At 38.5% G+C, this 18208-nt stretch overlaps 1 protein-coding gene across 1 annotated transcript in view; it reads left to right on the top strand.

The window, feature by feature from the left end:
• The window catches only part of fam135b (family with sequence similarity 135 member B), a 52627-nt gene that overhangs the window by 1300 nt on the left and 33119 nt on the right, over positions 1–18208 (top strand). The window contains exons 2-4 of the mRNA XM_065471287.1: positions 4597–4693; positions 7890–7969; positions 16952–17091. Coding sequence (XP_065327359.1) covers positions 4617–4693; positions 7890–7969; positions 16952–17091 — 297 coding nt within the window. The 5' untranslated portion in view covers positions 4597–4616. The remainder of the gene's footprint in view (positions 1–4596; positions 4694–7889; positions 7970–16951; positions 17092–18208) is intronic.

Raw genomic sequence — 18208 nt, 5'->3', positions numbered from 1 at the left:
AAAGTCATATTCTGATTCATTTAACTCCATAACTCGGCCCACTCCTTCTCTCTCTTGTTCTCTTTCGTTTTTATCCTTTTTTTGCAGGGATTTGGCGTTGTAATATTGTAATTTAACAACAGAGAGCATAATACAGCATCATGGAGGGGTTTTAGCAAATGCTAGATTATGCCATCACATGATTGCTGGGCTGGCTCAGTGGATTTCTGTAAAGTGCCACTCCACATAACCAATTTGCAGATAGCTTTCTCTCGAAATTAGAGATGGTGAAAATGATGGATTTGCTACAGCAACTGTGATTTGATACCCTTGCTTATAAGAAGGTGCTGTAACCTAACTGCCCTTTGTCACATATTTGGTGACAGCTTTTTGTTGTTGTGTGCTGGAGAGGGATGTGGATGTTAATCAGTGGAATAATGTCTGAGATTAATTTCCGGTTCTTTGAGCTATGTGCACACACAGCAGCTCATGGCAAACAATGACTCTCTGTCTTACAGTGACATTTATGCCTGCTAAGCCTGCAAAAATCTGCTTATTTCACACGCAGACACTGTGAACGTGTTGCTTCTTCATCCGTTCTCAGATTGACGCTGGAGATGTCAATCAGTGGTCCCAGCTGAGCTGACGCCAACAGGAGCTGCAGGAAAGGCAGGAGGGCAGCCTAAGGGCAGCCAGGAGTTTTTAGGTTTTCCTTAAGGTGGTAGAATTAGCCAAGTTGCAAACTCTAGACCTCCAAGAATGCCAGAGTGTGTGTGGTGTGTTTGTGGCCTGCATTAAATAATAATAAGACAGCAGATGGGTGTTTTGCAACGATTAGTGTTTAATGATTTGCTTCTAGTAAGAAAGAGATAATTCACAAAATTGCACAAGCAGAAAATTCCAAGTGTAGTTTGGCTACAGGTTATGTAGAGATGTCTGGGAGCTGTGCTTGAACACAGTTAATTCAACAGTGTATTAAGGACATTGTATGAATGCAGGAATGTGTTTTTACTTATTATGTTAGTTGACATTGACCTGTTAATCATTCAGGCATAAAAGAAGCCTCCTAACTCAAAGGGTAAGCCAGGGTTGTGTCTACACATAACACACACCGCTTAGCAAAGAACCAAATGTAAATTGTACCTTTAGGCACTTTGTCACTAGCAGCATGTTGCAAAAATTCAACATCTGTTCAATTTCTTTTGTCGAATCTACAAAACAAACAGACAAAAAAAACTGTTTAGTATTTGTGCACCAGCACACCGATTCCCAAACACGTATTATCTAAAAATCGGGCTTATATCGGCATCGTGTTCAATGGGTTTATAAAAAAATTGAGGAAATTTAACAAATGGAAGAAAAAAGAAAGTTGTGAGTTCTATTTTCTGCAAGAGTTATGCAAATCGAGCAGTTCTTACTGGTAATAAAATAAAACTCTGTTGTACTATTTTCGGGTCTTTACCTTACAATATAAAGCGCCTTAAGGTGACTGTTGTTGGGATTTGGCGCTATATTAATAACACTGAACTGCATTGCAATTTTCTCTTATTCTTTAAATGCCAACATTTCAATTTCAGTTCCACAGGCATGTACATTCAACGTATTCACTAATTTATAAATGCTGACATAAAGGTACAGAGAGTGCTTTAAAAGGTCTGAGGCTGCAGTTTAGCTGGTGGGGCGTTTCATCAACCAAGATCATTGTTGTCATCGTCATGAAAAGAAACAGTGTGTCTCTCTTAGATGACTGACAGCTGTATGCCTCTGGAGCTGTCAGCGTGGGTGCTTTGGTGTGTGCCTCGCTGATTTGATTAACGTATTGATGAATTTTCAACACAGGCTGATAATCAGTGCATGCGTCTGGGTGCTCTTGTCATGTACTGTAGGCTGCTGATTGTTTCACTGGGAAATAAAAACATATTACAGTAAGTCCCCGGCCTGTGAGCTTCCATTTAATCAAGTACACAGTGTTCATTCGACTTACTGCCTACCTAACACATTGCCGGAGAAGTGAGCTGCTCCTTCTTATTATGTATGTTGGAGACAGCAGATAACAGATAAGTATAACGGTGGGCTGCACAACAGTTCAGTGAATTAAGGAAGCGATGAAGCAGCTTTAGCTATATCTTAATCAGCGCAAAAAGAAACATATTTCAGGATCTCACCGTCTCCCATCAAATGACCTATAACTGTTCTTACAAGCAGCATGCAGAGTCAGCACAAAGAGAAAGCGTCTCTGTCGTTACTTGTCTCCTTAGGCCATTTGCGGCAGTGGGCAGCTGATGTACTACATTAGGGAAGGTTACTGTGTGTCTCAGGACTGTACTCATTTGCTTTTATGGTCTTCAGCTTTAATGTGGGCAGTGGATTTTACTTTCTTTCTCCACTGTTGGCAGGAATCTTCTAATCCATCTTATCAGCATTAGAAGAGAGCGTTTTTCTGCCAACTGTCAGGACACCTTAATAAAGTGTTAAGAGAGGACACTGGGAATTAATTTCTCTGCTCAGACGAAGGGACAAGTCAGACTTTAACATTTGTTTCTTTTTTAAAGCTGTAACATCTTCTTAAAAGAATCTTGGAAAAATTCTGAAATAAAAGAAGCCTTTTTGTCCCAGCCCAGACACATTTATGCAAATGGTACAATAACTGACTCAGAAACTCACCATTAGATGCTCATTGGATAATGACTTCTGATTTACTAACTTTTCCCCAATGAGGATATTCCAGATAATCTTTCTTCCTTACTCGTAGAATGATCATCATTTTCAGGGAAATGTTTATTAAGGTGACACCTAAAGGGATCTGAAGGCGCGTGATTTCATGTAGCCTTCTATACCACCAGAAGTCTTTTTGCTTCGAGGAAGATTGCTCCTGGCTAAGCTAGCTTGGCACCTCCAAGTTAGCTTGGCCTGGACGCTCTTATACCGTCTGTGCTTTTGTCTGACTCATGCATATAGTTTACCTGTATTATGTATTATGTAATATTATGTGTGTAGTCAAGGACTCCTTTTACATAATCCTCAATTTAAAACGAATTAGATAAAAATAGAAAAACCAGTTGATATACCTGTAGTTTAGCTATTAGCACATCGTGTAAGTACTTTAAAGTGCATTCATTTTAAAACAAGTCTCTTGAAGCTTTAAAAAAAAAGTGCCCCAAAGGCCCCTTTTTTAAATTAATTCAACCATTCACACCTGTGGGCAATACTGAATCACCAATTAGCCTAAATGCAAACACACCCATCACCTTCTTGCTGTGAGGCAACAGTGCTAACCTCATGCTATATCGATATAAATACACTGAATACTAAGACAGGGAGAGTTGTAACCAGGATTCTTTTCCCCATTTTCCTTATTGCAAATTCAAATGATATACCCTCTGAGTGTCTGAGCTCTGATGAAATGAAATCAGATAGATAATTCTTTACTGGTTAATGAAAGTGGACTTATGCTTTTAAGCCAGCTAAGCTGAGGACTGCTTGTTATGCACAAGCTGCACTTCTAAAAGGTGTTTCCCAGCACTGTTTACCTGTAATGATACGTCACTGTGTACATCTTACTTTATAGTAATATTGCTTTTATAGTTTTTACAGCACTTACAGGAACACTCACCCAATACCGCACACATGGTGGTGTTATATTTCAAAGCGTTTAATGATGGGTTTCTTAATATGCTTGACTGTAAACACAGTCAGTGTTTGAGAACGGAGAGTCAGCAAGTCTAGTATGTATAGTACTGATCAGAAGTTATTTTGGACACATGGGTTTACAATTGTGATTTATTTAAGCACATTCACAGGATTTGCCTCAATGACTTGAAGCATACCTATTAGATCCTACCAATAAGAGATCCCAATAGATACCTAAGTCAAGAGACAATGGAAATTCAATATTAGTTTATATAACTGTATAATAGTAAGGCTTCTGGAGAAAGATAATGGGTTTCTGTGTTGTGTATCCAAAGGATGGATTCAAAAAAATTTGTGCTACAGTAAGCAAAACTGATAGATAATCACCCTTTCTTTTGAATAAATGGGCACCACAGCGATACACTACATTAAACTATAAGTATTGCTTCTTATTGTTATGTCAAACATAATAAGGAGATTCTTCTTCTTTGTGTTTTACAATCTTGGGCGTACAAAAGTGATGTTTAAAAATGAAAAACATAGCTGTGTTATAAAAGTTATTATTATTCATATGTACTATAAAGGTAATGTGACAATGCTACTGCTGCCAATAAAGGACTGATGTTTTCTACAATAGAACCCGGCTCACAGCTTTTCTTATTAAGGTAGATAGAAGACAGAGAACATACAGCTGCACGCATTCATTTTTTTACTGTGACATAATTCAATCACAGGGGTGGTTGTCATATGTGCAACATTAACCTGACCACTGGTAATGAGAACTATATTCAGACCAGGGTCTCTATCTTTGTCTCATACAGTCTGCTATCCACACTGCAGTGGACTGAATGAGTCATGCGGTATCACTTCCACGGGAGCTAGTTTTAGAAATGTCATCATTTGTCTTACCTCTTAGTGTGGATTTAGTGTTATTTTGGCTCATTGGTCTTATACATCATATTGATTGGTTGTTTTCTTTTTTGACAGGTGATGAGTGGGATCATATCATGTCTGAAGTACAGGGAACAGTGGAGTTTTCTCTAGAGTTGCACAAGTTTCACAATGTGGATCTCTTTCAAAGGGGGTAAGAACTTTTCTTATATATATTTAATAGTATTTAAAAAGTGCACATATCCTGAACCATTTAATTTACTGGAAAATTTCTATTTCTATTTCTGCTGCTAGTTAAATACTCTGCCGGTTAAATGCAACCATTGTTAGTTAATATCAAAATCTCTGTTTGTTTCATCATAGAACAATAACAATGCTATTTTGGACAAATTCCAGTGACACAGAGCTTGTGTACGCAAGTAATTAAAATTAGTTCAAACATTAGTTCAATTTGTTAGCACTATCTGAAGCTTTTGATGTGGCTAAAGTCCAAAAGCTATATCAAAACTGGCGCTAACTAGCTAGAGTGTTGTAGCTGCTAATTCTGCTATTGCTAGCCGATGCATAGGCCTAAGAGGAAATGTTTGCAGTAAAGTGTTGCAAAATGTCACATGCAGAGCACTGACAGTGCTGTTTGGAACAGAGTGTTCAAGAGAAGCAAATGCAAATGAGGCAGTGAGGCCCCCAGCAGATTGACTGTAATGCAAATTTGTCCTCCTATTATTATATAATGTAGTATTATTGATGAAAAAGACAGATGTTAAATCCAGTGCTTTACAAATAGGGAGTTTAAAAGGTTTTGTTAATGATAAAGGTAGTTCTTCTTTCTTGTTGCAGTTTTTATGATATTCCCAGACTAAAAAAGGGCCCTGTGTAGCCTGCTCTGTCTGCAGATTAAAACATGTCATTTGGCTCAGTGAAACACCAGCTTTATCAAAATGATTTTCCCTCTCCAAATGTGATGGGCTAAAGCTTTATCACGATAATCCCTTCAGCTGAGTGCACTAATATGTTTGTTTTTACTCGATGCCACGTTGCTCTGTGATATCAGAAGAGATCCGTTGTGAGCACGAAACAAAATCTGACCCCAGTGTAAAGATAAAGCCCTATGGACAGAGAATAGTTTAGTTGCCAACATCTACACATCTTCCCACACTGAAATGTGGGAAGATGTGTAGATATCTTCCCACATCTTCCCACCGGTTGGGGTCGCCATCTGCTGCGACCCCAACCGGTCGCAGCAGATGGCCGCCCCTCCCTGAGCCTGGTTCTGCCGGAGGTTTCTTCCTGTTAAAAGGGAGTTTTTCCTTCCCACTGTCGCCAAAGTGCTTGCTCATAGGGGGTCATATGATATGATTGTTGGGTTTTTCTCTGTATTTATTATTGTGCTATCTACTGTACAATATAAAGCGCCTTGAGGCGACTTTTGTTGTGATTTGGCGCTATATAAATAAAATTGAATTGAATTGAATTGAATTGAATTGAATCCCTGTGCTAGACTAGTGGGCCACACAGCTGTACACTGATTGCATTAGGAATACTGATTAAATCTGCATTTGATTTGCAAAGGATAAAATAGCGATAAGCAGCATTTACATTTTATACTGTAATAGGAAAAGTAAGTTTTAAAAACACTGGTGCATTTTGTTATTCAGTATTCTGTGCTTTCTGCAATTTAGCCTTTTAATAAAAACAATTCAGCTTGTTGAAAACTATTCATGGAACACTGCTGTTTCTACATCTCTGCCATAACATAGCAAATGAGTAAGAAGTGATCACTAAACTGACCTATTTTTTTTTCCAAAAACACCTTTTTGATTTTCTTTATTGTGACATGTTTTCTACCGAGCGCTGTCATTAACACACTGATGACATAATCAAGTTCACAGCCATGCTTTGGTCTCAGCTTGCTAATGATGTGAAGGTTTTACCCAAATCTGCTTTGGGTCACAATGATTCAATGTAAATGATACATTTTTAACACAAAGAGACTGTTTATCATTTCAAATGAACCCTACTTGAAATATTTTCCAATACTTTTACCTAATTAATAACCCTCTGTCAATAATTCTTTAATAATATAAGAATATTTGTGCAATCGATGGGCGACTTTGTGTAGCTTTAATGTTATTTTCTCATTAAGTTAATGGAAAGCACGTTAGAATCTGATAACAAAGACTCTAATCAGTTTCAGAATACAGGATTAATGCAATAAGTTGGTTTAAACAAGAGCTGGAAAGTTAGCCAAATTAGCCAAAGCTTTCTGTATTAGGCTCCAGGTGAATTTCACAATGCCAAAACTGCAGATACCTTAAATCAGTTTCCCTGGATCTTCTTGTTATTAAAAAAAAATGTAGTTACAAAGATCTGTAACTGCATTTTTCACTTGTTGAAATTTCAGTAAGTCAAACTATAAATGACAAATATCTTAAATGAGTTTATCACATTAATATAAATACATGGTACAATGTACAGTTATGTTCCAGAAATGGTTTGGCTAACACATGATGGTGTGGTGTTTAGCACTGTTGCCTCATAGAAGAAGGGCCTGAGTTTGATTCCACCAAGTGTCCAAGGCCTTGCTGTGTGGAGTTTGTATGGATTGATTGATTGATATACCTTTATTAGTCCCACAAGGGGAAATTTCATGTTAGGAAGAGGCTAGAAAATGTGATATTTAACATCTTTATTGAATTTAAGTGGTTTTAGTTGAAGAACAGTTTTACAAACAACTGCAAAGTTAAATGAAAGATGGGCTTAAGAACTTTTCTGTCAAGAAAATATTTTGTGGGAATGGGAATCGAAAGCCAATACTCAGGATATAAAAAACTAAAACCTTTATTAAGGTCAAAGAGCACCAACGAGACAAAAATACAGACAAAGTACAAGGAACCCATGTCTGAAACAATAAAACAGGAAATAACTAAACAGGGAAACACCTCACACAGAGACAGGACTTGACACAGGAGAGAGAGCCAAGGGTCTTATGGAGAAACTGTTATCAAGGCTAGAAACTAAAAGGAAACTAAGGGCACAGAATATATACCTATACTTATATAAATATATACCTGAGACTGCTAAACTCTTGAATCAAAAGAAACAAACCCTGAGAAACAATTAAACTGTAATACAATAAAGTGGATCTAAAGCACTGGATAAATAATACTAAGGAAATGGATAAAGATAAAAAATAAAAATAAAAACAATAAACATACAAAGAGTACAAACAGAGACAGTAAATTGAAAGTAATTTAAAATAAACATACAAAAAAATTGTTAAAACTTAAAGTTATGTTGATACCTTTCCTCTACTCACAGACTCCAGAGGGTGAAGTTAAGTAGTGCTGCTTCATTAAGCGTAACTGTTCTGTTTTTATCCACCACCTCAGGTTCTACCAGATACGAGCAGGGCTGAAGGTCTCACCTCGAGTGCCCCACAGGGTCATAGCAGCAACACAAGACAATGCAGGTAAGACAGACCATGTTTACTTCCTCACACTCTGAGAAACACACACATCAACTTTACCACTCGTTCTGGTGTGTGGAGAAACTCTTAATTTGCTGTGTTGTGTTCAGTAATCTGTTTGTGCAGTTTTGTTAAATAGATGGTGGAGCATATGTGGAGTCTGAATACTTTAGTTTGACACTGGGTACTAGACCATGGTCATTGTTTTTTTGCCTCATGTTTGGTCATTTTACTGGTGCTTTTTCATGGTCAATTTCCGTCACATTTTAATTTCTTCATAGTCCCTTCCTGGCCATTTTGTGTCTCTCAGCAGTTAGTTGGCATCACCTTTTAGTTATTGTGCTTTCATATATAGTGTTGTTCTCTGTGTGTAGTTTGTGATTACAAAGGTTGTTCTGTGTTGCTTCACCATTTTTCTCTTTTTGAATATTTTTGCAACCATGTTTGGCTGTTTTGTGGTCATTTCTGATGCATCTGTTCATACAGTTTTGGATCTTTTTATACTTGTTTGACTGACTTTCTAACAGTTAAAGGTAAATTACTTTGAGAAACAACACACAGACTCCAAATTTACCTGCATTAATACATTACCAGACATGATAAAATTAGACCAAATAAACCTTTCAGTTAACACACTGTGTTTTTTGAAAAAGATTGTGAATATTTCAGGAAAATATTAGCTGAAGCTTAATAAGATTCTGTACACTGCAGTCATTTCTACATGGCCTGGCTGTGAACACCTGTAGTATTGTAGTACCAGAGTCTTTTAAGCTGGTCAGTTGAAACTCTTCAAATAAACAAAGAGTTTAAGTGAGGGTTTAGAACGCATCGTAGCAAAAAACAGCACTAGTGAAGGTTACTAATGATCTCAGTAATGGTCTCAGATTTGAGTCCATTTGTAAAAAACTCTTTACTTCAGCATCTGTCTGATAGATTCCAATTTGTTCTGGTAAACAAAGAGTTTTCCTCGCACACAAAATAAGTCATGGAGTTCCACAAAGTTCTATACTGGGACCAATATCCTTTACATAATATTTTCATCTCTCATGGAGTATTATTGGAAAACACTGCATAAATCACTATTGCTATATAGATGATATGCATTTATATTTGTCTATGAAGCAAGATAATACAGTTAGTTAAATTGCAGGTGTGTCTGAAAGACATTAAGGCTTGATTTCTGTTGTATTACCTTGGCCCTCAGTGGTACTGTAAGGAGCCTTGGCATTATTTTTGGCTATTTTGTGCTTTAACTCAAACATTAACCTCTTAACATACACCAGTGGTGACTAGTGAAACATGTAGTATTAGATTACATTTCAGCAACATGCAAGAAAGAAAAACTAGACCAAACCATTAAGCTGCTGTGGGCTCAGACTCCTGCGGGACTTCCTATGATGCATCGACCACTGTCACTCACGTACTTTGACTCCCCTTGCATTTATATGCTGCTATTGCATGCCCTCCTTTTTTCTCTTCTTTTGCCCCTTACTCTCTAGTCAGCTGAAGTCCCCTGAGCCTGCCTGAGGTCTCTTCCTGTTAAAAGCAGTTTTTCTCCCTACCATCAGGGACTGTCTCAACATGTGGTCCTCTCTAATGTTGGAGCATCTTTACCTAATAATTTAAACCACCTTAAATTGGCACTATATTAAAAAATTGAATTTAAAATTTTGATGTCTATATTTAAAAAAGTATCAATTAAAGATGTGACTGTTTTCTTAACGTAGAGCTGTCAACAGATGACAGATGATACTGTTAATAATGATAATAATAATAATGATAGGAAAATAAAACAACCAACAATTTGACTGCTGAATACTCAGATTTGTCTCCAAATGCACTGTAATCTCTCACTGCGATTGTGGATAAAAGACAGAAATTTAAAAAAGGTTACAGTAAACAGTAAGTGGTCCCACCACTGTGCCAGCTATCCAGGATCTGTAGAGAGTGAGAGCGCTGTCTGGGAATTTTATGGCCCTGTCTTACCGATGTGATTTAGGATTTAAAAACTGAGTGACTCATCCTGCAGAATATCTGGCATCTAAAATAGCTTCGAAACATTTCAAACAATAACTTTTAAACGTTTAATAAAATTGTATTGGATTTCCAGTTATCCAGGGAAAGTCTTTAGTCTTGTAACAAGAAGGATTCAAGGCTGAAACGGGCAAAGCAGGCTTAAAGCTGCACTGTGCTGCATAATAGAAAAACTCATCTTAAGGAAAATGTCCATGTATTGAAAAAGCTCTTTCAATCTCTAAAATACATTTGTTTCCTACTTAATTAGAAAAAAAGTGTAAACAATCACCAAAAAATACACTGTAGTGAAAGTTTTGTGAATATTGAATGCTTCATTCCTATACAAATATACAATTACTTTCAGGTTCCTCAAAGATCATGAAATAAATTGCGTCCATATTTGTATTCATAGGTTGTGTCTGAAGGCTTCCAAACCTACCTAACTGTCAAAATGTGGATCTGTGGCGTTGCAGAAAGCTGTTTCACTGCCAATCCTGATTCTCAATATTGGCTATTTTTAGCCTATCATGACTGGAGCAGTGTGTGTATGTGTGCGTGTGTGTGTACACCAGCTGTACTTGTGACAGTGCAGCCTACTGTTTTCATTAGGATGTTTTAGATTGTGAGGCCATTTTGGTCTTCTATGTATTGTTTTACGAGCAGGATATTAGTCTCAGGCATGTAGCTGTTGTCAGTGTTCTCACTGCTATAGCAACACCAGCACCACCAAACTGTCTATGCGTGCGTGATTGTAAAGATGATGTGTGAGTGTTTTCACCTAAAACACAGTGACAGGAGGCACAGGGTTTTTGATTAAGAAGAATTTCTTGCTCCCTCATTACTGCTGGTTCCAAGTAGCCACCATAATGTCAAGTTGAATAGAAATGAAGAATAGCAGTTTGATTGTCTATTTTTAGGGCTGCTGAATCCTGGAGGCTCAGCTTTTTTACATGTTGTAAAGAAAGAGGTAGATCATTTTCCAGACAGAGGAGGCTTCAGTTTTGTTACTTAGATTAGCTGACACAAATGTATTTAATAGATTAGCTTAGATTAGCTGACACAAATAATGTAACTCATTTTGACAGTTTGTGTCTTGACAGAATGCTACCTGTTTAAACAACTGTAGGCCCACACATTATCCCAAACTACAGGTGACTGTAGATGCTTGAGCTCATGATTTGTTTTAAACATGTAACTTTCCTCAAATTCACAAATTGCGGTTTTTATAAAATAATTCTTCATATACAGTAAGGAAAACTCCAGCATGCTAAGCTAGTCTAGTCTAAGCTAGTCTAAGGTCCCGCCATAGCATTTCAGTCAGGCTGATGTCTAGACTTTCACATTTGCTCATGTGTTTGGTTTCATTATCTTGTTTCATAACCTAATTCGGGCCAAGCTTTAGTTGTCAGACAGATGGCGTCTAGTTGACTCTAGAATACTTTGATATATGCTCATGTTTGTGAGTTCATGGTTGACTCAAGGTTTCCAGATCCTGTGGCTGCAAAACAAGTTAAAATAATTATCCCTCCACCATCATGCTTGACAGCTGGCATGGGCTGTTTTGTTGATATACTGTGTTTAATGCAGCTTTGCAAAACCTAAGCCATTCAGTCCTGTTTTGTTTTTTTTGTTTTTTAGAGAGAAGAGACTTTCTCTGGGCAATTCTTTTATATAAGCAATATTTTCTATATTTGTACTATCATGAGCTTTAACGTCTGACACTAACTGAGCTCTGTGGAGTCTGAAATGCAGCTCTTAGGTTTTTTGCAGTTCCTCTGAGAATTTTATGGTCTGATCTTGGGGTGTATTTGCTGGGTCATCCACTCTGGGAACAATTTTTCCATTGTGTTAATGCTCACCTGAACGCTACGGAGCAGCAAACGGCCAAAACCTTTGCTTTAATAGTTGGCGTGACACTTTCTGATGATCAAATAATCAAATACATTTGATTAGCACTTGATATAGATTGGTATAGTGCATTTTTGATGCACTGATATCTAAGCTGCTGACTACACTGCAATGTTTCACCAGCCATTAGCATATGTAGACAGCAAGAAACACTGCAGCTACGTATATTACAGTGAAGATCATGCATGCATATTGTAATTGGAAGGCTGCGGCCCTCCCCTCTCCTCTGCAGCTCTTTCCACAAGGTCATGCACTGAGCCTGCATACCTCACAGACTGAATCATAAACATAAAGCTGCCATTCTGGCCACAGATAGAACAATTACATTCATCATACAATTCCCTTACTGTATCCTCTTTGAAAGCGTGTGCTTGACATTTCAATTGTCTGTGCCCTTCAGAAAAAAATGAATTACTTGTGAAGGATCGTGCCACACACTCAACTGAAGGATTTAATGACTGTGATTCATGCGCAGTAACATTAGGATTTTCAAGTCAGAATGTTAACTGGGAGAACTGGATTGTTGTTTACGGCGTCTCCTACTGCATGGACTAAGATGCCCTTTCTTATTAATATCATGAGGAGCAAATCTGTGTGGCGAGTTCTGTGTGCTTTACTGATAGGCAGAACACGAACACACACACACACACACACACACACACACACACACACACACAGCAGATGCAGAGCAGAGGCTGTAAGCTGATTATTTCCAGCACAGAAGCACTGTGGCTAAAGCTGAAGGGCGTTTCAGCAGGTTTTAATGTGCAGGATGTGATAACAGTCCAGTACCTGTGAGAAGCACAGTACACCAGAAGAGTGTCAGAACTGAGTGATTTCTGATGGCATGTGAATATGTAGTTAGTTTGATGATGCTAGGTAATTTTGTGTCAGATAGGTTTAGCTTCTTACAAATTTCTGGACGACTATTCCAGAAAAAAGACAAAGAAACTGGTCAAAACTGGGAGTAAAAAACTTAGATGTTTATGGCACGGTGGAACAGTGGTCAGCACTGCTGCTTACAGCTACAAGATTCTGTCAATGAACATGTGGGTCAGCTTGAGCCTTCCTGTTTACATGTTTTGAACTGCCTGTGTGAGTTTTAAAGGCTCCTTCAGTTAATTGGCGTAATTCTAACTCCCTGGGAGAGGCTGGCAACACGTGCTACCCTCTCATCTATATTGATTCAATCAAAAATAGTTTCATTTTACTTTCAAATAAGAACACTTTCATTTTGAGATGTTGTCAGCCTGAGTAAAAAAAATACCTTGGGATTAATGATGCTTAATATTTTCTTAAGAATAGGCATCCATCCATTCACTACCGCCTATCCTTTTCAGGGTCGCGGGGGGGCCCTGGACAGGTCGCCAGTCTGTCGCAGGGCTAACATATAGACTTAGACAATATTTACATTTAAAATAAGTAATCAGAAGTGTTATTATACTAGATTATGATATTACTATTTTATATCAATTAGTGTTAGATACCAGCAAAATTAGTTTAATATATTTATATTGTAAGTCTTAAATTATTTGTATATATATATATATATATATATATATATATATATATTAGGGGTGCAACGATACACAAAATTCACGGTTCGGTTCGGTTCGATACTTTGGTGTCACGGTTCGATATTTTTTCGATACAAAAAAATGTTCATGCTTTTTTTGAATTTGTCATTTATTAAAATTATAAATATATATTTTAACTCAAAAGTACAGTTTTTAAATTTAATGTTGCTGAAACAACAAAGTAATAAAAAAAATTTATCTATCTGATGGAGAAATCCCTGATCTTTGGAAAAGAGAGTTTATTACAGAGAAATGGCTCTTTCCAAAATAAAAGCTATACTATACGCTTCTTCTGGGGTATACTCTCAGCAGCATATTAAACATATCAGGTCCCCATAAGGAGAATCATGTGCTAACGGCTGTCTAAATGACTCTGGTAAAGTTTGTAGCATGCGTGCTTGTTGTTTTTGTCTGCTTCCACTTGTCTTTGCACTAGGATGATGTCGGAGTAAATGTGCAGTCATATTCATTGTGTTCCCACTAGTGCTGTCAGCGTTAATCTGAAATGACGTTAACGCCACAACACGGCAAATCTCCGTTAACGAGCTACCGCGGATCGCCCCGTGCGTGGAGCTGGACAGCGTCAACACATTAACGAGCAAACTGCGCTAATGCAGTAGTTCCCACCCATGTAATTGAGCATTGCGTGGCACATCCGACATACTGTTTTACTTTTGTCCATGACGCGCTTACCTTCAGGGTCATACTTCACATGAAGACCAAAATAGTTCCAAAGGCCAGATCTGAATGAGGGTGGGGGAGGTTCAATTTGCCATGTTGCAACGAGCTTAGCTTCTGTCTTGCTAGCTTGCGCTGCGCTCAGTGGATCTGCGCTCGACAGTGCAGCCTAGGCGGATAAGTCGAACGCAGATCCACTGAGCTCTCAGCACAGACAGCATCGTCAGAAGAAAAGTTGATGAAATAAATTAAAAATTTTGTATTGTTCGATACATATGCGTACCGAACCGAAAGCACTGTATCGAACGGTTCAATATCGATACGAGTATCGTTGCACCCCTAATATATATATATGTATATATATGTATATATATATATATGAAATGTATATTATATATATAATATATGGTGTGTGAGTGTGTTCTACCGAATGTGTAAGAAAATGCAACTTTTAACATTTTTTATATACTATACTTAAAGGTCTTTTCTTCTACAGCCTCATGTGACTGCCATGACAAATAGCTTACAGCCAATTTAGTGCCAGTTCTGTATAAACAAACTATAAACAATATAGTGTTACACCGATTATCAGTTTCCATCTTAACTGATCTTCAATCTTATGAAAGAAGGGTTCATAATATTGTTATATTGCATTTTACGGGTGGTTTAGTGTTTTTTCCACCTCAAGTGTGCACAGCACTGCTAGACGTGTCAAAGCTGTTATTTCAGTTAAGCTGCGTTCTTATCGAGGCCTTATCACTGAAAGTCCCTCGACACGTATTGTAACATTTAATCAAGTCTGTAGAACAAACAGGCATTGAAAGGGAAGTATAATATCTGTGAGCGTGTGAAAGTAGCCACTGCAGCAGGTGCAGTTTGTTGATTTAGTGATTCTGGCCACATGAAGGGAGAAATCCAGTGTTTGTGAAGCACGGAGGCTCCCGAGGGAAACGATGAGTCCTTCACAGGTCAAATAGACACAGAGAATAATTTATGTTAATGACAGCACACGGTGTCGAGTTTCTAATCTGCTTATGTGTCTTGAAACAGGAGCTTGAAACCTACACAAAAACAAAATAAAAACAAGAACATCAAAGTCACATTCATGCAACTGTAAGGAGACCGTGCTAACACCGCGCAACAACTCCTGCCGCAGAAAGTACATCCCCAGAGGGATTACGCTGCCTCTGCCACACATCCACCAAGCCTTTGACAACACTCGTGCTTCCACACATCCGTCACCCTGGCTGGGGCTGCTTGATGCTGCAAGTAGTGACAGCATTATCGGGAGGAGGCCTGCAGAGAGAGGGAGAGTAAGACCGAGACAGAAAAGAGCACAACCTCAGCAGGGGATTTCAAAGACCTCTCACGGCTCACAGCTGGACAGCAGCTCTGCAGTGCTGCCAGGGGAAAATGCGCTAGAAGCACACAGTAAACAGCCACACGAAAGTGCTACGACGTGGACGATGATCGCAGTTGAAACAATGGGCTGCCTCTGTGATCGTGTGAGTTTTGGGGGCAAATGTGTGATCTAATTTTTGCACATAAAATCCAATTTATTAGTTTTCCCTTGTGCTTGAAAACATGTGAATTTAAAGGTACTACTGGCTCTGCATTCCCACACTGAGAAGTTTAAAGGACTTTAAAGTTTATCAGTTGAACTTGACGTGAGCAACATCAATAGACCTAAGTATGAAAGGTATAGCCCACAGCTGTTTGCTTTGCCTTGCTTTAGTTAAACAAGCCTAGAGACAAGCGGTAACTTTACTAAGAAAAACTCCAGAGTAGTTTCTGGAGGTTGTCGGCTGTCCCTGGGCGAAATTGACTGCTGCACCAACAGCCTCACTGTGATTGCTTTGGTTGCTAACAGACTGCCACAATTGCCCATAGTTTGCATGGGAAACATGTGCCATTTGTCCATGGATTAATGAAATGGAGAATATTCACCTTTTAAAGTAAATGTTGTTCCTTACTGCTGAAATCAACAGCTTTTACACTGACACTGAACATTCTCTGTTTCCTGTTTGCCTCACAGTTTTTCAGGTGCTTCAAGGTAGCTGCAAATAAAAGCTGACAGATCACCCAATGTTGCAGTCAACCCGAGTCAGCCTGCACTCACCTGTGACACGTGTCCTTGTAGTCAGGGCCTCGACTCTGGTTCTATTCTATAATATGTATTCCGATATAAAAGAGCGTTGCCAGGTACATATGGGGTTTTGCAATTAAATTGCCATTATGCAGCAACTACTTCGCTATTTGTGGAAGAATTTCTGAATTGAACTGATCAATACGACTGCAGGAAGATTTTTTCTCTAGCATCCGCAGCCAGTGTGAATACAGGTTTAGAGGGAACCTACTCATATATGCCCGAATGATTTTTTTTTGTTAACAGTGGCCGCTGTCCTGCTTTCTCAACCAGTCTAAGTGGTCACATGAAGAACTGCAGTTTTTTATGTTTCCACTTTGCTGCTTGATTTCTTTTTTTTTAGCGTACTTGGCCAAAAACTCATTTACAGATTTTATCACTTGGTTCTAAAGCTAAATGTAGATGTTTGCCTCTGAGTGTCTGTAAATATGTGCAAATGTCAAGAACTGTGTAGATCCTCACAAACCTGTTGATGCTGTGCAAACATAAAGTGATGTTTTGTTTGTTTGTAGTCATGACAGTGAGCTCTGAGAAAGCTCCTGTTATCAGTTAAACATTCGTGTTTAATGCTTGTTTTAGTCTATCGGATCTATGTCTTATCATATGTGGATACTAATTGCACTTGCTGTCACTGTGCTGTGCTTTTGCGTCCCACATTAGGAGAGTGCAGCTTCAGCTCTGCGGGGGTTTACGACGGCACCGTGTTCAGCCGGATATTTCAGATCCTGTACAGAAACGAGGAGATTGCGGTGAATGACTGTATGATCTTCAAAGTCCACCTGCTATTGGACGGAGAACGGGTGAGTCATGCCGGTGACATTTTCTGCACACACACAGACAAATATCCAGTTTGGGGGGGGGATTGCCATTTGCTCGCTTTTTTATGAGTCAAATAATGCTGAAGCTGGAAAATAAAATGAAATGATGTCTAATTAGAGTGAAAATAGTTGCATAATAGTTTTATTCCATAGCAACTTGTAGCTTTACAGCATATTAAATGGCCCGTAATTAATGCATTTCATCATACTCTATTCCCTTCTGCACTTGTTTTTTTTATCATCTGACACAAACAATACTCCCTGTTCAGAACACACACATTCGTTCCACTTAATCACAGCAGATATTTTACACAACAGGGAATAAAAGATGAAAAACTACGGTGCTATATGTTTTGCAGGTGTTCAGACTGCAAAATATATAGACTATCTGTCTATAGCTGTATAGATTTAAAGCAGGGGTGTCGGAGCCGTTCTATTTCTTTGGCCAAAGACAGCTCGAATTGCAAAGATGTACTTTCTGGAAACATTGACTTGTAAGGTTTGTCTAACAGAGCTTAAGATGTCTAAAGCATCATTGACTGTAGAATGAAAATAGGGCAGCAACCTCCTCGCGATTAGGAACAATCGATGGGCGCCCATTGGTTGCATTAAATTGTTTTGCTATTGGAAACCAATTGTAAGTAATTGTCAGTGCGCAACACCCTCATCTGACGATTGCACAGGCCACCTGGCAGGAGGCAACCTATCTCCAAACAGTTGCAGTCCGACTCAGACTAACTGCAGTCACGCTCATCCAGATGAAGGTGAAGGTTGCTTTCAATCGGACTCAGTCTTGTCAGTGACACGTCACTTTACAGTAGGGACTCGACTCAACTTATATAAACTGTTTGCATTCTGATTATAGATTTCTGTTGAAAAGTAAGATTGCTGGGCAGCTATAGCAAATTGAAATTAAAGTGCCGTCATGCAGCAACTGCATCACTATTTGCAGAGGAATTTCTGAATTTCTACTTCAGATCTATGAGTTCTGGCTGAACTCTAAATGGAAGTAGTTGTGTATGAAGACAGCAACAGATTTGTGATTTTTGCAAACTGATCACAGTTACAGCTGCCATATTCTTAGAAACAGTTTGCACTG

Source organism: Pelmatolapia mariae, linkage group LG22 (assembly GCF_036321145.2).
Source record: "Pelmatolapia mariae isolate MD_Pm_ZW linkage group LG22, Pm_UMD_F_2, whole genome shotgun sequence".
In the NCBI taxonomy this organism is placed as follows: Eukaryota; Metazoa; Chordata; class Actinopteri; order Cichliformes; family Cichlidae; genus Pelmatolapia; species Pelmatolapia mariae.
Note: the sequence above shows the minus strand (reverse complement) of the source record. Positions and strands in the feature narration are given on the sequence as shown.